This window comes from Battus philenor, unplaced genomic scaffold (genome assembly GCF_028537555.1).
Source record: "Battus philenor isolate CCGP_79_NKW_IND1 unplaced genomic scaffold, ilBatPhil1.0.hap1 SCAF_10, whole genome shotgun sequence".
NCBI classification, from domain to species: Eukaryota; Metazoa; Arthropoda; class Insecta; order Lepidoptera; family Papilionidae; genus Battus; species Battus philenor.
In genome coordinates, this window is record NW_027181662.1 from 8,311,597 (window position 1) to 8,337,094 (window position 25,498).

At 32.4% G+C, this 25,498-nt stretch overlaps 1 protein-coding gene across 4 annotated transcripts; it reads right to left on the reverse strand.

Annotated features, from left to right (window-relative positions):
* Positions 1-381: 381 nt before the first annotated feature.
* On the reverse strand, positions 382-22,503 carry LOC137925911 (peroxidase-like). 4 transcript variants are annotated; one of them, XM_068769400.1, is made up of 14 exons: positions 22,227-22,503; positions 16,733-16,842; positions 16,362-16,662; positions 15,895-16,132; positions 15,047-15,209; positions 13,333-13,541; positions 8,305-8,500; positions 7,314-7,511; positions 5,564-5,850; positions 3,655-3,810; positions 3,322-3,442; positions 2,240-2,420; positions 2,033-2,144; positions 382-963 (listed from the first exon to the last, which is right to left on the reverse strand). In XM_068769400.1, exons 1-14 carry the CDS (start codon positions 22,343-22,345, stop codon positions 910-912), a joined length of 2,445 nt encoding a protein of 814 aa, XP_068625501.1. In that variant the 5' UTR covers positions 22,346-22,503; the 3' UTR covers positions 382-909. The 4 variants fall into 4 exon arrangements, with proteins under 4 accessions (XP_068625501.1, XP_068625516.1, XP_068625509.1 ...); XM_068769415.1 differs by having other exon boundaries at positions 1,994-2,144; XM_068769408.1 differs by having other exon boundaries at positions 1,984-2,144.
* Positions 22,504-25,498: the final 2,995 nt, after the last annotated feature.

Genomic DNA, 25,498 nt, shown 5'->3' on the forward strand with positions numbered 1-25,498 from the left:
AAAACGATAACGAAATTTATACAACTCTGAAATTATGTTGTCTATACGTGTTTTTCGTCCATACATTTCTTTTGGGGATTTCTAATAAAATCCTGGGTTTTTCTGTAAATCCTTATATAAATTTATTTTAAATAAAGGATATATATACATATATCCTAGCAAAAATTTTTAGTAAGTGTAATATATGCCACTATGCCAGATTAAAATACCACTGCATAATGAACTTGCTTCTCATTGCTCAAAAGAAAGCTACTAAATGTTGATTATTTCTGAGCCTAAATTTGAAATATGGCATTAAATAATTAAAAAACAAATTCTATTGATAAACAAATTTATTGAAAAGTAAAAAAGAAACTTAATAGAACAAGAAATTACCCTGATTACAAGCACACAAATATTTTAATCAGAAAATACATTATTTCTTGATTAGCAATAACACAGTTACGATTTTATTTGCAATTATTATAACAATCAAAATTCATTTTTTTAAACTATTACATATTAAAACGTAAAATAAATATGTGACCTAGATTACATTTTCAAATTAGAGATAATATTTCTATGGTCGGATTTATTAAAAAAAGTTGTAAGACAGTGATTTGATATAAACACAGTGAATAAATTTGTGCATTCATAAAACTCAAATATAATCTGTAAATGTAGACAAGTTACCTTGTTACATTGATTTAATGACAAAAAAAGTGTTAAATGCAGTGGTTAACTGAAATATTCGTCTATAATTGTTACATAAAATTATTGTCAATGATTCCATGATTTTACAAAATTGGTAATCATTAAAAAATCTAATACAAATAACGTAAATGCTGCTTTCAGCTGCAACCCAGTCTTTGGTATCGAAGGCTATCTCTGCTAAAACTGATATAGCTCCGTATAATGGAACAAAAATCATTAAATACTTTGTGCAGTGCGAATGTGAACGCCCTCGAGATCTTCGCGGAGACTCTAAAATTTATAAAAAAAATCTAATTAATCATTTAACTTTATTTTAAAAAAATGTCTGAACTTTTAACTCAACTTATATGAAATTCAATAAAAGAAAACTAAAGTATAATATAGTTTTTACCAGAAATCATATATTTTTAAATGTTTACCATTATCTTTAATACCTATTAAATATATTAACTATTGATTATAATTGACTATTCATATAAAAAAATTCTCTACCCAAAACATTTTTTTATTAATTTTGTATAGTACATAAATACTACATATGTAATGTTCTATTACTTCTATAGATTATTTCTATTGAAATACTGTAAGTATTTTCAATAAAATAAATGTCTTCTTTATTTTAACAGTTTAATAAAATCTATTGTTTCATATCAATGCCGTGAGAAATCAAAATGACAATATGTATGTAAATTATTAATTTTCGAGAATAACATCATATAACTAATTAATAAGTATTCAGTCATAAAGAAAATTTCGATTCCTAAAATCTTTTAACATATGAATCATAGGAACCACCAAGAGCAAAACAATATCATGATACGTGAAGTGGATTTAGTTCTACATTGACGTATCACAGTCACTGTAAACACTATTTGCATGAGCTACAGTACACTAAATGCACTAAAATCAAACAATACTGAATCACTCATACGTAGCCCATAATGAATGCAGGAGAATTGTTCGTTTATAATTATTTTAATGCATAAATGGATAACGGTGTAATTGTAATAACTAGATTAATTTAAGCAACAATTATTGTTCAAATGAAAGGTTTAAAGAAAATTACATTCGGATTAACCATCTACGAGTACCGTACTGAGTGGGTATAGACTCCGTGTTCTCGGTGCACTGGCAGTGATGAGACGGTCTCGATATTCAAGAACTTCGCAATAATCAAAGTCACATTAAAAAGTTACAAATTTACTCATAATTCTATTATTCGCATGCATGATGGGCTACTTAAAAACAGATTAAATTAATAATTAATAAATATTTTTATTGAGATATTACTTAAGCACACTTAGTATATTTATTTGGTGGAGTTGCCGACGCTGCCGACCTTGTTCTTGAGCCATTTGTTGGTGCGTGTCAAAATGTCAGGCTGATGAGAAGGATCTTGCCACGCCTCCAAGTTAACCTTCCTTATCTCCTCACAGGACACGAGTGGATTACTGCACACGACAACACACAACCGGCATTAGAGATATGTACATTACTACCGCCATTACAGGTTAAAATATCGATCTTTATTTCAAAATATATTCACCTGTCTGAAGGAGACTGGAAGACGTCCTTCTGAATCTGTTTGATGGCGACATTGTCACAAAGCAGCCTGGCCAGAGAAGCCCGTTTCAGTTCCGTTAATTGCCTCTTGCTGAAGCCGCCTGCCTCGTCCTGGTGCGTGTAGAAGTAACGGTCGCCGGATCGTGTGCGCCACAGCTGTTCCTCTGTTAAACAAATGTTATGTTTAAAAACCGTCAGGAGACGTCATCTATCTAATCCGAAACGTCAAGCAACTCAATCTACTATGTAACGCCGAAAAGGAGACAAACATACTAATTCAAATATAACGCTAGAGACACGCCTCCAATCGCATGTATTGTTAGTATACCCGGAGGCAAAATGGTCGAAAAAAACAGAGAGAATGATGATCGTCTCTTTTCGATAATTCAACAGAATAGGTCGCGTCATATATTTCATACGTATAATTTATATATTTTTAATATTTAATGTCGTCCGGGTCATAGTCACATCATATGCCACTGCAGATGATTCAAATTCAAATACCATATTTCTAATTAAAAATATCTTAATTCAAGTAATCAATTACTTGCACTATGAATCGTCGATTATTTTAATATAACAAGTAGTTAAGGCACCATCGACTCAAAATGCCGATCTGCTAAGAAGTGCCGACCAGTAACTCGGAAACAGTTGTTATTTTTAAATAAAATTCAACAATATTTGAAGTGCACATTATAATATCAACCATGTAAATGAGTCAATAAAACAACAACCAGTTTTAGAGGTCAGAAGACGGCACGACCTTTGCACATCCTTAACAGATTTATTCCTGCTTTTGGACCCGCCCATACCACTTGTGTACCAAATTATCGCCAAATACTACTTACTTAATACGAGTCGAGTCGTATTAACGGCCGTTATCTGTCTTACTTTTTTAAGTTTAAAGAGAGCAGAGCTGAGTTACGGCCTGTATTGTACTTTCATGCCGGCATATGAATGCGACACACGATTGACTTGTCAAAGAAACGAATAAACGACAACTCGACAAGTTGTCCAAAATTAAATATTTGTTTTGTACGATAAACAAATAAAATATATGCTTACTGATTAAACAAGACGCTGTGGGACCCAACAGGGATCCAGGAAGCGGTTGTTCAGCCATCATTCCTACCACCAGATCGATGTCAACTGGATGATCGTACATCTTAGATAGTTTGTTAACAGTCTGTAACAAAAAATAAAAATCGATATAGTGAAAATTTAAAATGGGAAAGTATTGACAATATACACAACACCGTTTTTTGAAATACATAAGATATGTTTGTTTATGTCTTACTGCATATTCATAAGTTGAAGTTAATAGCATAATAATTGAATTCTTTTAACAAATTTAAAGGTTGCTTATATGCTTTTTATTACTTATGTTATTTTACCAACCTCATGTGGTATAACGTCGATCAGGTCATGGAAGTCGGTCGCTTGTGACAGTCCGCACAGAGTTCTGTACTGCACGTAGCCGGGGAGCCCGTGATCTCTGCCGCGCTGTATATCGATCGCCAGCACGTCCAGCCCGCCCAGCCAGTGATGACGCAGCTGAATACACAAGTATTACATTTTCAATTGTTGAATAAATACTCCACGATATTAATTACTATATGAGAATTGGTACTTGAAAATATGAATATTACTTTTAGTGAAGTATTTTTATTAGGTTTCATAAAGTTTTGATCGAAAGGAGAATAGAATATAATACTATATTCAACAGTTTTTTTTTCTTGCTTTTTGAAACTTACTTTTCTAAGTTAAATGAATAAATGATTATAATGTACGGAAAAAAATATAAAGAACGCATTTAATACGGTTACTTTTTTTACGAAACCTATAAGTGACTTTTCTATTTTTTGCCATTAACCTGTCGGTAAACGAAAACAGGCCGGCGTAATCAAGATTTCTACGAAATACTGTAATTGACAAATTAAACAGTAAATGATGGGTAATTTTACCAAATCACAGATTATATGCAGATTAGGCAAAAATATATTAATACTCTAAACATTATTACTAACCAATAATTTATATCGTGCATTTTTTTTTATTAATAATAGGCGACAGTAGAGGCTCTATAAAGATCCGATGGATAAGAGACTACCGCTGTGTTTGTACTAAAACTAACAACTACTATAATGCTGAGGGCTAACTATCAATATGCAAACAACGCCTTTATTGGCTTTTATCATTACTGCAAAATTTATGACGCAAATAAAGAGGCAAATAAAAACTGATATCGCAGTTGTAAACAATCGCAATATGTACTCATGAAATAACAAACAATAAATCTAAACGTGACATCAGACACGTGATGTTACGGAAATTGTTTACTTGTACAAGTATTTAAAATGCAAAATTAACTTCAATAATAGAACCATCGAGAGAATATAAAGGACAAATAGCAAACAGCAGAAAATATAAACAAAGGTTGAACATTCGAGATCTAATTGTTTTTATCTCTAATCACGACTAATGCTAGTTCTTTATTACTGAAGTCTATTTATAAGATAAACAGATATTAACTTTAATGCGCCTTTTACTCTTAATTGATTTTACTAGAGTTTTTACATAAATGAGTATATTTAAAAAAAATATCAACGCATTATCAAACATGGTCCCATGACTGTTTTCCTTCTTAGGGACATATCGAAATCCATTTTTAAAAGATTAACGGTTAAAATGGGTAAGAGAAATGCAATTTGAATATTGTCCAGAAATGTTTGTCTAAGATCAAAATCAGCAAGCTTTCATAAAAAAAACTAAGTTATTTCTTGAAAATAAGGTTATTTGTACTGACAATGTTTACGAAAACAAGATTTATGTGTTAATGGAAATATCTGCAATTAAACCTTTCCAATACACGGAAAGATCATGTACAATGGATAGTAATAAAACATGAGAGCGTAAATAACGAGTAATGACAAAAGGATTCTATATGGAAGGCATGTTGGAAGTAGGCAAACAATATCATACCATTGTTCTACTATAAGTCTTTGATTGTATTACACTGACAGTACATATAATTTTTTTACACAATATGGAAATACAAAATATTTGAGTTGTAGCCTCAAGCTCTAATTTATACACATTAACTACAAAAATCTTTAAATTTTAATTAAAATTAAAAGTAAATGCAAGACAGAGATTTTTTGATAGAGAATGTATATAGATTATCAGATGATTAAAATATTGATGTAACACACAAAACTCAATTAGCCCAAATTAATACAAAAAAACACTGCCTTCAGTTTACATCCTAATTTAAAAACGTAAGAATTAATAAGTTTATATAACTTACATCGTCATCATAGTTCAGATCCAAATCTTGACTTTTTTGGGTAACCATTCCTCGCAAAATCTTGTCAAGGCCGCCCGAGCTGGCAACAAGGTTGGGCTTGAAGTAATTTTCCTTGAGTCTTTCCGAATGTAGAACTTTATTATCTTCATCCACCAATTCTATGTCGTTGTCGTATAGGCTATTGACGAAATGGAAAGCGGCAGTTGCGAAGGAGTTGGTGATTGTGGGATCGATGTCCGAATTGTAGCCGGTGTCGTAACTGTCGAAGAATTCATCGAAAACTTTACCTGAAACAAAATGTATATGAAATGAACATCTGAATTATATAGTATTAATTAACGTATCTAATTACGTAATAGGCGTAAAAAGTCTGCTCCAAAGATTCTAATATTTTGTTTCTTTCCCGTACAACGGAATAATTGTTTTGGTATATAGCAACTACATCAAAAACGTGTGTAGGCCCCCTAATAGGTGAAGAACGACTTAGTTAAGATTGCGGCCAGTCTGACCGGTCACCGTATTGATCTTTTTGGGGAATGCCTTGCAACAGGCATCTATCAGCTGATATAATAATGATGACATCAAAAACATTGTGTATTAAAATAGATTAGACTGTTTACGCTATGGTGCTATTGAAAACGCTGTACCACGCCTCAAACGAAGACAGACGACAAAACTGTAGAGCCGGTAAACCTTTCCTGGGGCATGGTGCAGCGGTTTTCAGTAGCGCTATCGTGTATAACATTATACTTAAAGACGGCGAAAAAAATGGAAATATATATAACAATTGAATCTACAAATAAAACTAAAGTATGTAATATCACTGTCATAAAATATAGATCCTATTCATATTTACATTAACACTTTACAGTGGCATATCCTTTGTTGAGTCTTCGTTTAACATTATTAAGCTTGTAAAAACGATGCGAGTTTTTAATAACAAAGCATCAAAATATCGTCTCAGGTTTTATAAATAGCTTTGTATAGTCAATTTTAAAGGTCAATATTTATACAGAAACCGTCCGATCGGTACCAGTCGTACCAACGTCATTACACGTGACAAACATATGGACCAGCTAATACATTGCTTTAAAGGTTCTTTTGAGAATTCACAGCTCGGCGAACATTTGCAAGGTTTAGAATATTGTTGAAAGAGCTAAATAATTTTCTTAGGGCTACCTCCATATTTTTTTGGGCATTTCACCATATTAGATATTTCTATATAAATAAAACAAAAGCACCAAACATGATAAACGCAGCACTAAGCAGTTTTGGCGACACCCATTCGACTATTTTCTTTTATATTTTCTTAAAGGCATGATAGAATTGTAGATAGAATAAATAGATGAATTGCTTTCATAATAAGAACTATAAACAACCTTTTTTATTTCCTCATATAAACCACGAAGTAAATAACCTACCTCTGTCAAAAATTTACGCATGGCGAAACGAAAAACTGTGTTAAAACCATCTTTGGTTCACACAATTAATAGTACAGCAGTGTAAAAATAGAAAACTGATTTTTGTAAGTATGTAAGTATAAGCGCTAGGAATAATTAAGACATGAATTAGTAAATAAAGCAATCACTGTTGAATATTTTTTTCATATTGGACTATGACAGGCCAATAGTTTTCCATTGTTTGAAGTTTAGACTCTGTCCTTACAAAACTTCTTAGTTATAAAATAAAATAAGAATGTAAGGTTAGCACTAAACTTTAAAATAATGTATGTGAGCAAAATAGATTTTACCAGTTAGAGCCGGCAGCCATTGCTTGTAGGTGATGTGCTGTAGTTCTGCGACCACAATCCTTCTGGCCTCGTGATACAAGCGATCGGAGTTCCAGTGCGGGTTGAGGTTGGAGAGTGTCCTCGCTATTCGGTTATGCTCTTTCACCCACAAAGAATGCACACCGGTCAACCATGGATGCATGTTTGACCTGATGTCGCCTGTAATTTCAATTCATCTGTAAATTCAATTATAATCGCCGAATATGAGGGCCGCGTTCGGGAAACTACGGAACATGTCGTCCAATATCCTTCACTGCTTCAAGACGGAAATCTACAACCAGTGTTGCCAGTATTGATCAACCTCATGGGCAAATTCAGTCGCTCGACGAGTCATTTCTCTACAAGAAGGATTAAAAATGAAAGGATTCGTACACGAACAAAAGTGTCGACATAATCTGGCGGATTGGCAACTTAGATAACAATAGGCAGGCCTAAGCGCTGTTGCCTTGAGGTTCTAGAGTGGAGAACACGGTTTGACAAGCGCAGCGTAGAACGTCGACTTAAAAAGAAGACGCTGAATGCATGCCACTTCCAAACCGTATTATTAGAAATTTATGGGGGAAGCCTATATGCTCTGCAGTAAACGTTCTACGGCTGAACTGATTATGACGATGAAGTGATTTGCCTCTACAAATATATAACATTTAACGGTAATTTTTTCTCTTTACGATTTTTTGCAGAAATTATCACACCATGCCATATGTTTCATTTCTGATTACTACCCGTGAAAATATAATACATTTTTTTAAAAAAAGCTACATTTTAGTTGCTAAAGACTTTTAAATATTAAATTAAAATTATTTCAAGCCGGAACCATTTCTAGGTACTAATTATCACATATTTTCACTAGTTAACATGGCATAAAAGTAGAAAAATCTTCTTTTTGCTCCGAAAAAGTTTTTTCATTTTAACTTTTTTTCCCTGACCAGTTTTTATTTTCTTTGAAACTTACCAGTATTGAAACAAACGTCCTCATCGCTCTCCACTAGGCATTTGTCAGTGGGGGTAGCAGCCAGGGGCAAGTGTTCATCACTTCCGATGTCAGAAGTCTTGAGGAGACCGCCATGCTTCTCCCGTAGCGCGGCAGCATCTCGACTATTCGATCCATAGATCAGTGATCCGTCTAAGAAATGAGTTGCTTGGTTCATCTGTAACAAAAACAACCAATAACTAAGATATTATACTTCTAACTAGATATAAATCGTCGTTATTAGTCTACTTGAATAGATAAAAAAATTAATCGAAAATTTCTGATAGCAGTCATATTCTACCTGATCTTATATTAATAATAAATAGTCTCTTATTTACTCGTAACAAGGCTTCTTAAATACACAGTTACAAATAAACAATAATACAAAACAAATAATAAAACTAAAATATTTAATAAAAACTGCATCATTGTTTACGTGTGAACATCTTATATGGGCATGTAAATATACATAGACGAGATGTTTTATTAAGATTTCATCTAAATATACTAAATTTGGCATTATCTCGCGATGGATACTTTTAAACCGTTGCACAGAATTCAATTTCAAGTTAATGAATTTCAATTTACGCGTTGACATTTAAATTCTTTTTTTACTTTCCGATTACTTAATTAGGCACTGTCACTATAACAGTTGTTAATATATTAGTATGTTGATGGACATTTTTTTTTAAAACAACTACGTCAAAGTTTTATTACATCAAAACATAAAAAAAATGTTTATACGATTGCCAAAGGAACGCCGTAATGTTTTCTTGTACCATAAAAACATTATATTTAATTAAAATACATTATAAACAGTGAAAACCATTCGGGAACTTACTTTACGTCTACTTTGTTTTAGACTTTATTTGATTTACGAAATTACCAATCAATACTTAACCAACATATTTATATATTATTTCATAATGTGTAAAAGACATGAAGTGACAGGACATCTCATACTTAGTGTATTAAGCAAGATGTTTGAGACTATGAGACTGCTGCAATATCTGCAAATCTAATGATCTGGTCTAGAATCCTTGCGATAACATTTTCGGTATGTATTTTTGTATAGTTGGTGAAGTAGTTCATTTCACAATCAAGCTCAACGTTGCAAAAATTATTGCTATAATAGACAACTTAAATAGAACTATTTAAAAAAATTAAAATGCATATTTATTTATTACTTGTACAATGGAATTTTTCAAGTTTGTTATTGTAAACAAACTAAATGTTTCCTCATTTTTATTTCGCAACATAGACATCAATTTGATACGCAATAGATTTCATTTCACCTACTCCGCATAAAAATTACGTGTAACTTGAGTTACGGCGCAGTAATGTATACATCGAGCTCGTTGCAAAAAAGTCAAATGTCAGAGCTAACAATTATAGACCTATTTGTTTACCAGATCTTCATGAAGGGTTTTAAATAATGTTAGTCATAATAAAAGCACATGTTATGTATTATCTACTATTTTCACTAATAAAAGGAATTATCTACATTGATATATATCATATTGGGGATGTGGAGCGAATGGCGTGCAGACCAAATGATCGCTGGAACCTTAAGGTTCTGAATGGAAGCCACGTACCGACAAGCGCAGCGTAGCACGTCCGCCCACAAAATTAATCTATAGTGGGGACGGACTATGTCCATCAGTGGAAGTCTTACGGCTAAAATGATAATGATGATTTCGGGAATGGGTCTCTTTCGCGGGAAACCAATACCCGAGATGCGCTAATAAATGTCGCAGTCGAAGGAAGGTATAACATGTTAAATGTCTCAACTCGTGCGAGACATATAATGTCACAAAATATCTTCAGTGCTAACGAAACCGAAAAATAAAACCAATGCTCAGCTCATTCAGATGCCCTGATGGAGAGTATCTATAATCTGAGTTAAAAGCGTCTAAAGTGCTTTACCACTTCTAACCTTATCACGCTTAAAATGTCAACGGACAAGCACTATTTGTCAGTGGCAAATGCTGATTACACAAACAAGTGCTGCAGAGTATTTCGTATTTCACTACCCAAATAATTTGTAAATAAGTAAGAAAATATTACTGATTATCAGGTGAACGTATTACCCGTATTGTCACTATTGCACTTTAAAATGTTACGAATGACAATGTTATGTATTTTATTATTAAAACTTACAACACAATGTACCCTGCGGATTACGCAGGCATTGTGGCACTAGGATAAACCTGTCCAACTGCTTCGAAAATAGATTCGCGTTCTTTGAATGCTTCGCACGTTATTTCTGTTGCAACTATTTTTAAGTCCGGTTCATTATACTTTATGATCTGTTAATATTTTTAAATCTTTATTGTACACCAAGATAGCAGAAAATATATCATATAAAACAGACAAAAAAGGTGTGGTTTTATCGCAAACGGTGACTTGTCATAGACAACTTTTGAATGCACTAATTTGACAAGAATAAAAAAGAGTGGGGTCAGAAAGTTAATACTTCTGAACATAGCATGCAGTAATTTTGATTTAAATGTATAATAATGACAAACTAAAACTATAATATTATAGTAACCAACCAAGGAAGGATTTGACCCTCTCAGAGACTCTCGAATATACTCTGAATACACAACTCAAGCCGAGATCCTTTCTCTGGGGCCCCTGTATTCAGCCACTCCGTAGAGTGTCCTTAAAGCTGCCTGAGAACTTGTCGTTACTCCTAGTGAAATAACTAAAATAGCGGACCCTAGTCGAAACTCAAAAGAAACCCTCGAACAAAATTACTTCAACATGATTTAATCCATTTGTTCAAATAACTAATTGTGTGACATTGAACAGACCCTAGCATTAATATCTTTAACATTCCATATATATTAATAGAGTTACAATTATGAATTAATTTATAGATTAAGTTTGGCTATTTAAAAAAATTGAATCTGTATTTAAGTTTTATTCTATTAATTTCTCACCGAACTATTAATGTAATAATCTTTTTTTCTTATTTTTCTTAGACCTGATCGATATTCGGCTTAAAATAAGAGAAAACTTTAACAGAGTCATAATGAATCAAGTAATTTTACGATTCAACCTAGAACCTCCATGTCGATTTCTTCCTAGATTACGATCTAGAGTGAGTATGTATTAAAACTTTATGATCTTCTGTATATTAGCGGTCTATGCTTAGAAATCACACGGAACCAATTCTCAATTGTGTATTTAAATCGAAAATTCATTCCTTTCCAAATGGAACTTACATTAGTACGAACAGCAACATAATAATGACCTTGTTACATGTCAAGCAAATCAATAACTCCCAATTAATATTTCTATTGAAGTTTATAAAGACGATAAATAATTCAAGAACAAATCAATAGGTCAGATCTATAAGTGACAACACGCAAAATGGACCGACGTACAATAGTATTTGTTCAACGCTTGTTTTCCTTAAATCTATATTGATTGAAGCATAATAACTCTAACAAGGAATGTAAATATTTAAACACTACACTGTAACTGTTTTTGTTGACGAAGTTTTTTTATTGTAAAAAAATTGTAAGTAGGTTCTAGTATCTGGCTAATGAAACCTTCAATCGTAAGTAAAACAACAGTTGTCGCAAAAAAAGGTAAAAAAAAAGATAATGTTTATACGTTTTAAGAATTCTTAATTATTTCGTATGGTTTCGATTTATTTTCTACGTGAGACATCTTTTATACGCAATACCTATTCACCGCAGATAAAATACTGTCTTACGAAAATTATTTATTTAGGTACTCGAGTAGTTTTTTTGTGCGTATTTTTCTATGCGTTTTCTTTTGCGCGATTCTTAGATCATAAGAACTTTGATAAAAAAAATCAAAAGCATAATTAAACGTCATTTGCTACACAAGTTGAGACCAGAGCGTTAAATAATTTCGTCACAGAAAAAATTCAAATGAATTTTTTGTATTTTAATAATATATACTGACCTTTACATTGTCATTAACACTGCTTTCGATAGCAAACGTATATTGTTGTATACACAATGTCTAGATTTGTCGCTTCGCTTACACGTTATACTTTTCAATAAGAAATTAAACATTTTTATTTATAAAAAATTAAATTTAAAATATTTACTACACGCTTTAGTTAGGTAAACATATTAATTACGATGTTAATTACATAATACCATTGTTACAACTTATTATTGTGATCGTAAATTCCGTATTCATGTGTAATGCGTATGACTCAATATACATTCATAGTAATATAATTTCAAATCGTGCGGTCTCGAATATTCAAAACAAACTAAACTAACGCGATCACAAGAAAATAATTATGAATTGATTGATTTTCATTCTCAGAAGAGTAGAGACATAAATGCATAGACATTATCTTTTTATAGATTATTACAAGTTTATAGTTTTATTAAGTACTGAGTATACTCATATGTAAAAGAAAATATCAAATAAATTATACTTCATTATTTCAAATGACATTGACAATGCGCAAAAATGTAAACAGTGAAAAATTAATAAATGTTCTTATTTAAAGAAACAAGAACCCGACAAATATTCTTACATATAACAATCCATATAAAAACTATGTGATCCTACAGGCTTTGTACTTTCTAAAGTAATTAAAGTATCAAGTTTCAGTCCAAAAAAAAAAAAATTAATGTGATCACTTTATTTGACTATCGTGAACATACTCTAAAATAGTGTAATAAACTTTGGTGCTTTGTTATAAATTCGTATACATTGAGCTACGAATAAGTAAGAACCTTATAGAGACAACGGGTGTTTTTATTTCTAAGATGACGTTAATCAAGATTACTTTTTGTGTTAAATTTACATTAATTCCTATGTACATACATTAGATTTTCGTAAATATTTTGTCGATTTATTGTGTAAACAAAGCCTTTTTTTTTGTACAAAAGAACCTTCTCGTTACTTTAATAAAAATATAAAACAGGCGATTTTTTTCGAGTTTTGCGAGTCTCTCATATTTCTCGATTTATATTGAAAAATTAAGAAAGAAATAAAAGATTTCCTCACCTGTTCCGCCGCTCCGAAGGTGCAGTCTCCTCGGTACGTGGTCACAGAACGAGTGTACTCCATGCACGTGACATCACTCTTCTTGCCACCTCCCGTGAAGATGGGGTCGTCCGAAGGCACCGATATCGGCATGCAACTTGGGTGAACGTACCGTGGAGTCAAATTGTTACCCGCTAAACCGCAGCAACGAATCGCTTCCTTAGTGTGCACTGTTGAAAACAAACAACTTTTACAACCTATCTGTTAACACTATAAATTTCATAACTTTAGATCTAGGTCCGAGTTCTTCTATCGAAGAGTCGTTTGACGAAAAAGATTCTATCATCATCATCATGTCCGCCGATAGAAGCTTCGCGATCCAAGGATCGGCACGATCCCCGGTCTTGCCCTGCTCGTATCCAGCGAACTCCCGCGACCTCAATAATGTCGTCGGTCAACCTAACGTAGGCTTACCAACGCTGCGTCTATCAGATCGTGACAAAATTCTAAAGTTTAATAAAAAACATTAATTCTACTTAATAGTATGAAAGATCGACATGTACATTTATTAAATAATTGACAAATCGAGGTGCTAGCTATTTAAACGTCAAACAAAGAATTCCATTTCTATATTTAATATGTTGAAAAGTGCAACATCTACTGATGAATAGAGGTATGATAATCAATGAGCGTAGTATCTTATATAACCAGTTTTTCTATTTTAATGGCTGGAAATTTTACACGGTGAGAGGAAACATTGAATTTAAAAAAAAAGATTAAAAACACAGGTCTAGTTCCCGAATACCGGGTTCAAGACCTAGTTTGGGTTAACTGACAAATGTTACACACGTTATATATATATATGTATATATAACCCGAGACGGCATCTTTGTTACGTTATTTATTATCGATAAACTTATTTTATCGGTAATAAATAACGTCGGCCTCGATGAGTAATTGAACATTGACAAAACAACACCCATTTACGCACAAGCATACTTAATTTGTCGGGTGACTCGTGAAAAATGTTTGCCGTCTCACTCACACATTCGAATCTCGATATTTATTCTATACGAAAATGCTTTCTACGATATGTCAAAACATTAAGGTATTTAACTATTTATTTAAAGAACAAAGAAACAGATAAAGAATTACTAAGATTATATCAAATGAAGAATAACGGAAAAAAAATCCTTTTACCTAGCTACAAACGTCCAAAAAAGCAAGTGACAGTGGTATAATACGAATAAGTCACAATATATGGAAAAATATTGTATTTGATTTAACCAATTTTTCATAACATTTTTTTCTCATTTAATTATTTTGTTTTTTTCCACTAATTTAATTTTTGTTACTTTGTGATTCGAATACGAATAAATTTAAAAATTTTACGCAGATTTTTAAGATTATGGTATCATTTTAAAGCCTATGAAAAAGCAATTTAAATATAATGAAACATTTTTTTTATTCTTTTTAAAAATGGTTATTTTTAATTCTTAAAAGATATAATACACCATTTACCCATTCTGTAGAGGTGATTCGATTTGGATGCACGCATATGTAGTTCATTATTTACAAAATATGGGACCCAACGCCAGTTATAAATATGAAGCAATAATAATTTGCATTAACAATTCTCCGTACAGTAGAGAGCAAATATTTAACTTCAGTGAAATCTGTATCTGAATAATAGATCCTTATTCATATCTTATTAAGTCTGAAACTATCGACTTACGAGTCTTTTTAACGGGTATGTGGACCAAATCATGATGTATAAACTGACTCCAGACGGCTAAAGCAATGGTCTTTTTTGAATCCGGCTTGTCCATGTTGTCGGTTAGCTTCATGCTTATCACGCGAGCTGATGGCAGCTGCTTCGGGTATACGGATTTACGAGGCTGTACGATAAAAAATATAAAATTTAAATATGTAGTGTTCACGTGAGAACGCTGGCATATTACTGGCCACTATAGGTACAATACTTTTTAGTTAAATTATTATTGTTCATTCGAATTGAAATTCGAACGCCGTTTTGAATTCGGACACTAGCAGTGAGATAGTTGTTGTCGTGTTGTTTGAGTCAATAGCGATTGTAAATACTCTTTGAAATATACACCGCACAGATAACAATTGATTTTAATTTTTCAAGAAATAAGGACGAAATATGAGTATGAATGGTTCCTTCCTGCCATCCGCAAGAGGCGTAAATAATTTAAGTGCATTGTTATCAAAATAACTAATCTTCCGATAAAAGCCTATTGCAAGGCATGCCCCCCCCCCCCCCTTAAGATCACAAGGACCTATTTTGCTCTGCCCGCATACAGCTACTTTCCACGATCTCCTAGTGGAGGGCTTACCCATGCTAAGTCTACCGGCTGGTGACCGCCACTCGGGAACCTTTATTGTTGGTCCACCTAGTGGTCTGTCTAGGTGGAATATCATCATCATCGAATGATTGCATTAATAAAGTCTTAAGTTGCGTTCACTAAACACCAACTGCTCACATTTCTAGGAATTCATGATATTTACAATCGATAATGACATAGCAAACCGTTAAAATGTTAATAAACAATAATAACTTACTTCTTCGATACCGTCCGCGTATCTCGGGTGCAAAAGTCTCTTGAAGCCAGTCAGCGCTTGACCCCAGGAGGAGCGCACTGGATTGTTACACGAGCCATCGAACGTTCTGTACTTAGACGACATCTTGTTGGTTCGGCACGTGAAACGCTCCAGCGCTGCGCACTCGGCCCCGTATTCAGTGTCGCGTAAGTTTAATGTGCTTATGAAACTAGCACACTCGTCCATTGCCAAACCGTATCTAGAAATTAATAAAAACCATACATTTAGCTTTCTATTTCGAACATCGAAAAGAAAAGCCCACTGCAAAAATCGTTTTTTTTTTTCATATATTTATAATTCTATATAAACCACGACGTGCTAAAGTGACGTGCAAATGCCAAGTACCACTTAACAATAAATAAACAACGGTTAAGGTTTTAGAGATAATACGGTAGTAATAACAGTAAGTGGTAAATCTGTAAACCTACCTGGTGCATCTAGTCCAAATTAAATTTTGAGAAGCCTTCGTAATAATCGTGGATGATTTCTCATAGTGCATCGCTTCATTGGACGGTCGGCCCTGTATGGCGAAAGCCTGAGCGGCAGTTCCCTGTTTCGGTGTTATCATAGCCCCCTGAAGATTGTTCTCGAAGCGCTCAAGTAACTCTACCGTCATCTTACTGAAACCTATTGACTTGTTCGTATAGGCAGAAGTCACTGGCGGCAATCTTTTCAACATCTCAGCACTTGGGAATGGGAAGTCATACATCGGCGGTGGGTGAACAATATCTGTAAAAAACAAGACTATTTCATCTCTTCTTTTTAAAACGAACAACAAGTATTGTTTTATAAAACGTACCTGTGGTTACAATCAAGTTGAGAGGGTAAGGAGCGACGTGGATACCAAAACTCACTCCTGCCCATAACACCACCCCGAGTAGAACCATCTTTGTCATTTCTTCCAAAATCCTGCAAACACGTTACTATATAATTCGTATTATAATAACACAATATACAGTAATCAATTTTAATTTTCGCTAACCAGTAAACTATTTTGAATACCGACATATTTGCCACGCAACTTGAACAAGATGGGCGAATAAACTAGCAAATGTTGTCTGGGCAGACGATATATATATAAAGTCTCACATTACATTAGGTTATCATCGAGACCCTTGATATTATGACCTTAAATTCTCGCAATTATGTATGTTTTGATGTAGATTTCGTCACGACTGTTACAATAACTGTGATAAAGCATTGCCGAGCCCCCGGACCTTTTACCTCTCTCGTAAGTGTTTACAATGAAAACATATTTTCTGTAAACTATATGTATCAATTCACGGATGTATACACTACTACTACAATCAACATACAGAATAATTCCTAAATATAACATTCAAGTTTAGTTTAGAAATCATTTTAAAGCAATAACAACAACATAGATCTCGCTCATTATAAAATGTAACCGGAAACATTTAATTTAACATCCACTGTATGTTATCCAATAATCTTCTTTAAAAGAAATCTTTGTAACAGAGGACCTCTCTATCCGCCAGAAGAATATTTATAATTTTACGCATCTACTATACAGCATATCGTTTTTGTCAAACCATTAGCAGTATGTACAAAAACCTAATACAGATGTTCGATAGAAAAATTCTAATGAAATTATTTTTGAAAATAGCACCATTTTTTTTGCAACCGCAACTCTATTTTTTTTCGTATATTTGTTCAAAATTCAAATCTTAATAACCAAAAGTAAGCTATCTTCTGTATGAGCGCATATCGCGTTATGTTTCTTCGAGCTCGGAGAATAAAACCCAATAGATGTGGATTAAGACCGAAAAAAAAAAGAAACAACAGAAAAGTACTCCAAAAACGGCACATAACAGATATTGGTTTGACAACGGCGATATAATTTAATATATAACAATTTATCATCATTTTGATTAAATAAAACGAATTTTATTTATTTTAATTGAAACAAATTTAGGTAATATATTCTATTAATCCAGATACATTGTTTATTTGTCAGTTATTATTTATAATTATGTAGCATTTAATGTGAAGGTTATATGTCCTCCTTAACTCATTGCTTTCTAAAAAACTTTCTTAAAACATGAAGCGCAAATACTCGAATCCTCAGTCACAATGTGTTTAAAAACCGAAATTGAGTACAGGTTTTTAATACAGACATTGTCCAAAAGTAAGGCGTAAAACGAAGCAAAAAAATAATAAAAAAATATTTGTGCTAATTGAAAAATTCTGCTTTTTCATAAATTAGCGTTCATTATTTTGAACACAAAAACTTTGATATTACCACCTCTTTCGAAAATTATAAAGTAAAATATTTAAAAGTAATGGCATATGAAAGTAGACTTTAGACGTATGTAAACGAATAAGTTATTAGAAAAATCTAGGCGTTAAACACAAAGTGACTTTCTACAGGGGGTAACTTACCTACCGCAATCGAGGAGAACAAGAATTGTTTTAACTATGTAAAAATGATTTACTTAACTTTATACCAAGAATTACAGGTAGATGATACATGGTCATTAACATGGTGTTGTTAACGACATGTTAAACGTTATTTACATTCCAAGGTCATCGACATTAACATAACGTATGTACTTCAGAAATACCCGACCACAACATGTAAATATTTTTGATGGACCTGTCACGTATGGTTAATACGTTCATTTATTTATGTTATTATCTATTATATTATAGGACTATTTACAGTAACAGTGTACGTCAATCGAAAAATGACCACTTCAAGCAACGAGAAATCCAAACGCGCTCTGATTTGAGAAGAGCCCATAACTCAAAGGAGTTATTTTTGTGGTCAATTTTATTATATCCTTAATACAGTAACAAAGCAATTCATTCAAAACGTTTATTATTAAACAAATCCTTCACACTATATCCTGATTATTACATGATAATTCAGAGACATAACCTGACAAGAGATACTAATTTTATAAAGTCTATAGTAAGGTATAACAAGCTTATCTTTATTTCTAGTGTTTACATTTACTTACGTACATTACTATTTTTTTTATTCATGATTCGCTTCCAACGAGCAAATAAACACAAAATTAATCCTTTGTAAGAATTAGCACATTATGCAAATTCCTTTGTTCGCGTGTAAACCTCGAAACCTTAATTTTTTTAGTAAGTAACTTTGGAAAGCAATAAATATTCAGCAAAAATGATGTTTTGTAATCTGTTATTATTTAATTTATAATTTGTACATCGTCTACATAATAATCAGATCATCAAATAATACTGACATATGAAAATTATTAATTCTACGAACTATTAAAGTTTGTAGTTCTTCTGTACGAAGTACAAACACAATGAAACATTTACTATTTATCGACAATACTGCAATCTCTTTTATATCCATCTAATAATGTAAGTACCTATGCGGTTTTTCTTTTACTTTTTTCATGTGGTACATTTCTTCAAAAAATTACGTTGAAATACAAGTTTTTTTATGGTAATTTACGATTTAGGTCATTTTTGGTTAATTTTATTTTCAACTCTAATTTCTTAAGCATAACTTACACGTTCCTACTTTTATATGTATTGTATATTTGTTAAGGGTGCCAATTAATGAATATGTCTTATTTTGCTCATACTATGTTACATTAATTTTAACAACAAAATATTAGGTTGTATAAAGCTATGAATCAACGTTTGGTAACTTAATGTACTAACGGAATAACTTAATTTGTTGTTTTTTTTTTGTAACATATAATCTGTAATACCAAAATTAGTAACAAGTTAATTATATATTAATTCTAATTAGTTAATAAATGGGTGCTCCTTTTTGTATCCTTTCTCAAGTATATTTATTTTTTTATGTTCTTTTAACCTTTTTGTAATAAAAAGGTGCTGTTAGGAATTATAACTTCTTCGAGTTTGAGGTGGCAGTGCTGTAAAGGTGCTTTGCCTAAACCTTCAGAACCTCGACTCGGCCTATTACATTACTTCTTTCTCCGGATCAGACTACGTAAATGCGTAGACACTCCATGGAGTGACCAAATACAAAGGCCCACGAAAGGGACCTTAGCTAGGCAGTTTTAAAATTCCGATTTAAAGGTAACCCCAAATAGGGTCCCTTTTTATATTGGTTGCTACTATGGGATTATTAATTACTAATACTTTTTTAACAGGTGAAAAGTTTTTTCGCAAAATGCGCTTTATGATTTTCTACTATAAAACCAACAGCGCCACCTTATTAAAGGCGAGCCGTATCACTAATTCAGAAGATATAGGAGGACATAAAGTTTAACTCAACAAATTTAATATAGAAGATAAGATAAGTTGTGCATATAATACCAGAATGTGCACAACATTTCCATTTTAACGTTAGGATGCGTTTATATTTGTGGCGAAATGTAAGTCGAGAAAAAAACACAGATGGTGTAGTTTCAATCGCCTGAAACGAAAAAATAGAAACGTTTCGAGTAACGGCTTAAATTAGGCAAATTTTTTGACTGCTCAACAGATAACTCGACTGCCCGCTCAAAAACTCAATACTATTTAAAATACTACTCTGCATGCAGTAACCATAGAACCAACTCCTCAACCAGTTTCGTTACATTATCATGTTGCAAAAATTAATAAGTTTAATTTTAGTTAATATAAACGTTTTAAATTACTGAAATTAAACTTGCTGAATCAAGGTAGAGAAATTGTTTTTGTGAGATTTATTGTTTGTGCGATATTTCTTGTGTGATATATGAACATTTCAATAATATTGGAATATAATTGACGAAGTTATTAATAAAAAAAATTTGGTACTGAAAAAAGTCAACTCCAAACGAGTGCAAGGTAGTATCTTCTAACGAAAGTAATATAAAGCCAGCGGAAGAAAGTTTGCGATTGTCAGACGACAAAGGATAATGATTATAAGTTTCAGCGATTCCTAGTTATTTCGTGTTGAAGTTTATTTGATCCTATAAATATTACTTTTTAGTTATGTCGCGAAAACTATTTTTAATAGCTCTCCACTCGTGATTTCTTTACACGACTTTTATTATGCGATCCCTATCTACCGCACAAAAACAAGTTAGTATGTATTTAAAAATTTGAGCAAGAAAATTTTACGAAACATACAATAAACATCTAAATATTATTTAAAATGTAATGCATGTGTAAATATATAACGCATATTTATTTATAATATTTGACGTTCAATATAATCATGTCCCTTTCACTTGCTTGCAACACGGGCGGTTGAAAGAACTTTTCATTAAACCCAGTGACTATAGTAAAAAGGCTTTAATAAAAATAAAGTAGAGTCAACCTTTCTTCCGTGTTCTTGTTATTTTAAATTACTGTTATTTATTTCATTCATAATGGCTCCACCACAATCTTAATTCGCCTTAAACGGCAGGATGATTTTATATATTTCTGTTTATACAAAAGTTTTATGTAAACTTTTGTTGTTATCTGACAAAAGCTTGTTTTATTTAAAATTTAAGACTAATTTTACGTGCAAGCAGTTCTGGTACAAACAAGGCAAAACATGCTTTGATGAACCTTGATATCTTTAGTGATCAGGAAGTGAATAAAAAAAAGGACGTATATTTAGTAGAGGTTATTAGAGTTTATTAAAAAAGGATTTTTTCTTTTTTAATATTATTAATATTATTTGACACGATACCACCATGTCACGGTATTATTACAATCCAAAGTAAATATTGGGAGAAATTTTAATGTTATGTATATTTTAATGTGCGTTCGTGTATACCCATGAAATTTTGATGCGGAATTTGATCGAACCCGATTTCGAAACTGCAACTACTGGATCCACCACAAACAGCAAAATTTTATAAAAGATTTAATTTTAATTCAGTTGCGACTTTTAAACACTAATGTCAGTCACACAGTTCCTTGTAAATTTTTTTGATCAGAAAGACAAATGTTTTAAGATAAACAGTAAAGTAAATAAATAAATGTTAAAAATTCTCAATTGGTTTAAAGCCTTGATATTTAATAAACATTGTTTTCTATTTCCTATGCTATATGACTTTCGCTAAATTCTGGATATGAAATCGCTTATTCTAGAACCCTGAATAATTAAAGTAAAACCTGAATAAAAATATCGAAAGCGGTGCAGAGTATTGTTACATTACTCCTTCAGTTATACGTCTAACATTCACCAGTTTACGTCACTGGTTGATTCTAGTACTTTTGTAAATTGTAATTGTCTTATTTTTTAGCAAATAGAGATAGCATAGCTTAAATATTAATATTTAGTAAACAACAAAAAATTATGTAACTGATCTAACATTTCAGCTAACATTTTTTAACTTTTCCGGTCGTTGTTTACTTACGTGAAATGTTCGCCACAGCCATCGCATTCCGACTTTCTTCTAGAACATTTTTCAGGAGACTTCTCCTTGACATCTGGTTTCAACATCGACTTTCCTTCAATGATCCGTTTAAACAACATAATAACAACAACAGGATTTGTTGTTTTCTACAATTATCACGTTTGTGGCGAATGTTTGAAATGTTTATAACGGTCGCTGGTGGCACTTCGTAGGAACGATGTTCCATTAGATTGGCAGAGGAGCCAATTTACCTCTACTGCCAAACTTACACTGCACCAGAACGGTATAACCGACGTAAGAATCGACTCAGCGCGGCCTAACCCCGCCCCGCTTCTTTCCCCCGCGAATTATGTCACAGTCTATGAAGGTAATGCAATATCCAGTAGACTAAAAAAAGTTTTTAAATAATATAGTAAGTAATTGGCGAACACAAGTTACAATTTTGTTAATAATACGAACAATTTATCTTCTAAGTCATCTTATAAAGCAAAATTATCTTTATTATTGTCCTTTTTGACACCTTTACTGATTTTTTGCATGCTGATTTCGTAATATTCTGTGATATTGAGACTTTATTCGTAAACTTCTGTTATATACAAAATAAAGTTATCTTTCCATCGTTCCGTATATTACTGTATTAACAGTTTTATTTATTTTAATGGTTCTAATATTATACACATGTAATAAATTTCTGTCTATTAAATTTGATTGTCACAAATATACACTCACATATATATATATATATATGTATATATATATATATATATATATATGTGTGTGTATACATATATATATGTATGTATATATATATATATATATATTCAAACGTCTAATATTTTAAGAGTAACACTTGGGATACTTCAAATTCACATTCATAATATCGGAAAGGAAATATAAGGTAGTCATTTTTAACTTCGCTTATTATATATAATTTAGCAACAGGCCATTTCAGAAAAAAAAATATTTCCAAGCTTTAACACTCTCTAAAAAAATAACAAACAATGCGAAGTGAAACAATAATATCTGATTGGTAGTAATATATGGGCCCAGAAATAAGACTCTAATCTTTATACCGCATTAGCTAGTAAAAGTATCATAATTAATTCAAAAGCGATTATGGAAAATATATATATGTATTTTTAAAAAGCACAGCAATAAAGTCTCAATAGCACGTGGACAGCGCATGTTCACTGCATGCACTGTACGTTCCCCGCGGCACCCCCTCACAACCGCCGTGTGCTAACGTTCACGAGAACACAGCGTGCACAGAAAGCCGGTTCGTGGGCCATTCGGTTGCATTGAATCAATTTGTGTTCTAGTAAACAAACAACTTCGCTCATTCTTAATAGAAGCTAATTTATTCTGTATGTATATATGATATGTAACGTTTAGATATCAAAGAACCTATTGATTATATTTATAAATAAATAAAATTGTTCCCATTCTAGTTAACGCATTAATAACATAAACCGATAATTTAATTCTAATATGTTTACGAATTTGCAATATATTTATTTCATTATTAATTCGGTCGCACCTCCTATTCTGGTATCTTAATGTCCTAATGAATAAAATGTTACCTAAGAACTATATGACTAACAATGTTAGGAAGTCAGTCATTTAATTATTGTCTTCTCCCCGTCCTTCTGCTATAATTATAATCACGACCATTTTATTGCCCTAACTTAATTTAACGATATATAGTCGTTCTTTCATCGAAATTGTTTTTTTTCGACCGAACTATTACTGCTGCCCAGATAGCATTTGCAGATTCCTCAGTTTGAGTGGCAACGAGCAGAGGGCGTCTAGCCTAAGACCTCTTAACTCTACTATTTTACCGGATGGAAAGCCACCGGGCTCTAAGATCGCTTTATTGGACGCTCTATGGAGTGAGTAGAGCCAAGGGTCCCCACGAGGGGACCTCGGCTAGGGCTATTATTCGCCTAAAATACCGGCTTAGCGTCTCGGCTTAGTCGATTTCCATTGCCAGGCTAATATCACTACTGCCACTTGGGAAAGTGGCAGCTCTGGGTGAAGAAGTGTCGGAAGAAAGTCTAGTAACGCTTCTATCTAAAATGATCGAGGGTTGGCATTCTCTATGATATATAATCCGACATAGTTTCCGACGAGGCCGATTGGTGATCGAATGACGACGATGACGATGTACAGTGTACGTGGTTTGTCCTATTGTCGTCCAGTCGTTCTTAGGACGGTGCGGTTTGAATGTACCGGATGTAATTGTATTGTAGGTGTAGCACCTACAATTAATGACTTTTTGTGTTGACCGATAGAGTCAAACAATGAATTAATGTCCGTTTTAGGAACTGGGCGATAAGCAGTTCCATGTCAGCATGTAGATCTTCATTGCGTACGTACCACGGCGCACCCATAGCCCTATCAATCTGTATTTATAATGAGAGACTTGTTTATCTATAACGTGTAGATCACAGTGCCTATAATCATCCTACACGGATGACTGAATTTTTGTGTGGTCGTTTACCGGATAAAAAATCAAAATAGAATGGAGAACCCAGACTGTTTAGCATTACGTTCCTAAAATCTCATAAGAATAGAAGAATTTATAAAATTAATTTTAATTATGAATAATACACTTTTAGTTTTTTAATTTTTCCATGAACATCAAATTAAAATAGACTTGTAGCAGAAACGCGAGTACTTACATTACTTTTTTATTTCTGTACTATTAACACTGTCTATAGGTACTAAATTTTAATTCCGACGGTTAGTTATAAAGAAATGAAATGAAATTGAAATAATTTTCTGATAAGTTATGAGGTAAAATTGATTTTTCAGATAAATTATCCATGAACATTGGAATTTTTCATAAATCGAATTAATCTGAAAATTATTTTTAACGACAATTTTCTATTGGTGTTGGGCGCTATTAGCACTAGCTTTTAACATTTGCGAGTTAACTAATACTAAAAAACCATGTCAGGGGTTCCAATGTACGTAATTTTTTATGTTGTAAAGATTATGCAATATGTCTAGATCATCGAGAAGGAGGTATATATCGCTCAAAGTTGTATTGACATCTGACTTGGGGAAGAATGGCTTTAAGATGCAAGTGTATAGCCTGTTACTCCTTCTGTGTATAAAAAGATTCTTTTAAGAACTGTGGCCAGTTATTATACCACTTTTTGATTGATAAGTAGGTATGTGTATAGTTAATCGTTATGGTATTATTTATATAAGTTTTCATTATTTTGTACAAAATGGGAGATGATATTAAGTTATTTCAGAGAAAAATG

What these genes read in the sequence shown, in the direction of transcription:
- LOC137925911 (XM_068769400.1), bottom strand. Translation starts at nt 22,345, where the DNA reads ATGTTGTTTAAACGGATCATTGAAGGAAAGTCGATGTTGAAACCAGAT. An exon ending in CAACTTGATTGTAACCACAG is followed by an intron (nt 16,663 to 16,732) that starts GTACGTTTTATA and finishes TGTTTTTTACAG; the next exon opens with ATATTGTTCACCCACCGCCG. An exon ending in TCGACGTTATACCACATGAG is followed by an intron (nt 3,443 to 3,654) that starts GTTGGTAAAATA and finishes TTTTTGTTACAG; the next exon opens with ACTGTTAACAAACTATCTAA.